At 33.5% G+C, this 648-nt stretch overlaps 1 protein-coding gene across 1 annotated transcript in view; it reads left to right on the forward strand.

The window, feature by feature from the left end:
• LOC119592030 (coronin-6-like) overlaps positions 1-648 on the forward strand; it is a gene marked incomplete in the record, with an annotated part of 41,928 nt that overhangs the window by 23,178 nt on the left and 18,102 nt on the right. The window contains 1 exon segment of the mRNA XM_037940824.1: positions 64-93. Coding sequence (XP_037796752.1) covers positions 64-93 — 30 coding nt within the window.

The raw sequence follows: 648 nt of genomic DNA on the forward strand, positions 1-648 counted from the left end.
ATAACATGTATTAGATAGCATGGAATTTTTGTAATTATTGTAAGATGTTGGATGTTTTTGCAGACTACTATTCTATCGAAGAAAGCATCGACGGTAAGTTTGTGTGGAGTTAGCTGGTAGGAAGTGTTGAATTTCTTGTGTTTTATTGTGTGGATGCTACTAACAAGTGTTGTCATGGTAATGTGACATCTTAATCTTTTGCTTTCTTTGATGATATATATATTTTTGGATTGCTCAAGATATATGGTAGAATGAGTTTCTCACAAATAGTGAAAATCATATTGCTGAGTCCAGAATGGCCAAAAGCTATAGAAATGAGTACAGTGTGGTAGCTTGATATTATGACTGAAATTTGGTTCACAATTTGAGTCTTCAAGATTTTGAAATAGATAGATACTTGATGTATATGCACACATAAAATGTGGACACCTGTATGCTCATGCATGGATACAAATGCTAGAATACACACACCATCAGTCATCTTTCATATATGCATATGCATATTTGAACATCCAAGGGTATTTATATGCTCATACAAATGTGCAAACAAAAACAGATATATACAGATTGGAATCTAATATACATTGAAAATAAGCAGACAAATTCATGTTTTTCCATTTTCCACATGTGCGTACGCACGCACGCACG

The sequence above is a fragment of the Penaeus monodon genome, chromosome 29 (assembly GCF_015228065.2).
Source record: "Penaeus monodon isolate SGIC_2016 chromosome 29, NSTDA_Pmon_1, whole genome shotgun sequence".
NCBI lineage: Eukaryota > Metazoa > Arthropoda > Malacostraca > Decapoda > Penaeidae > Penaeus > Penaeus monodon.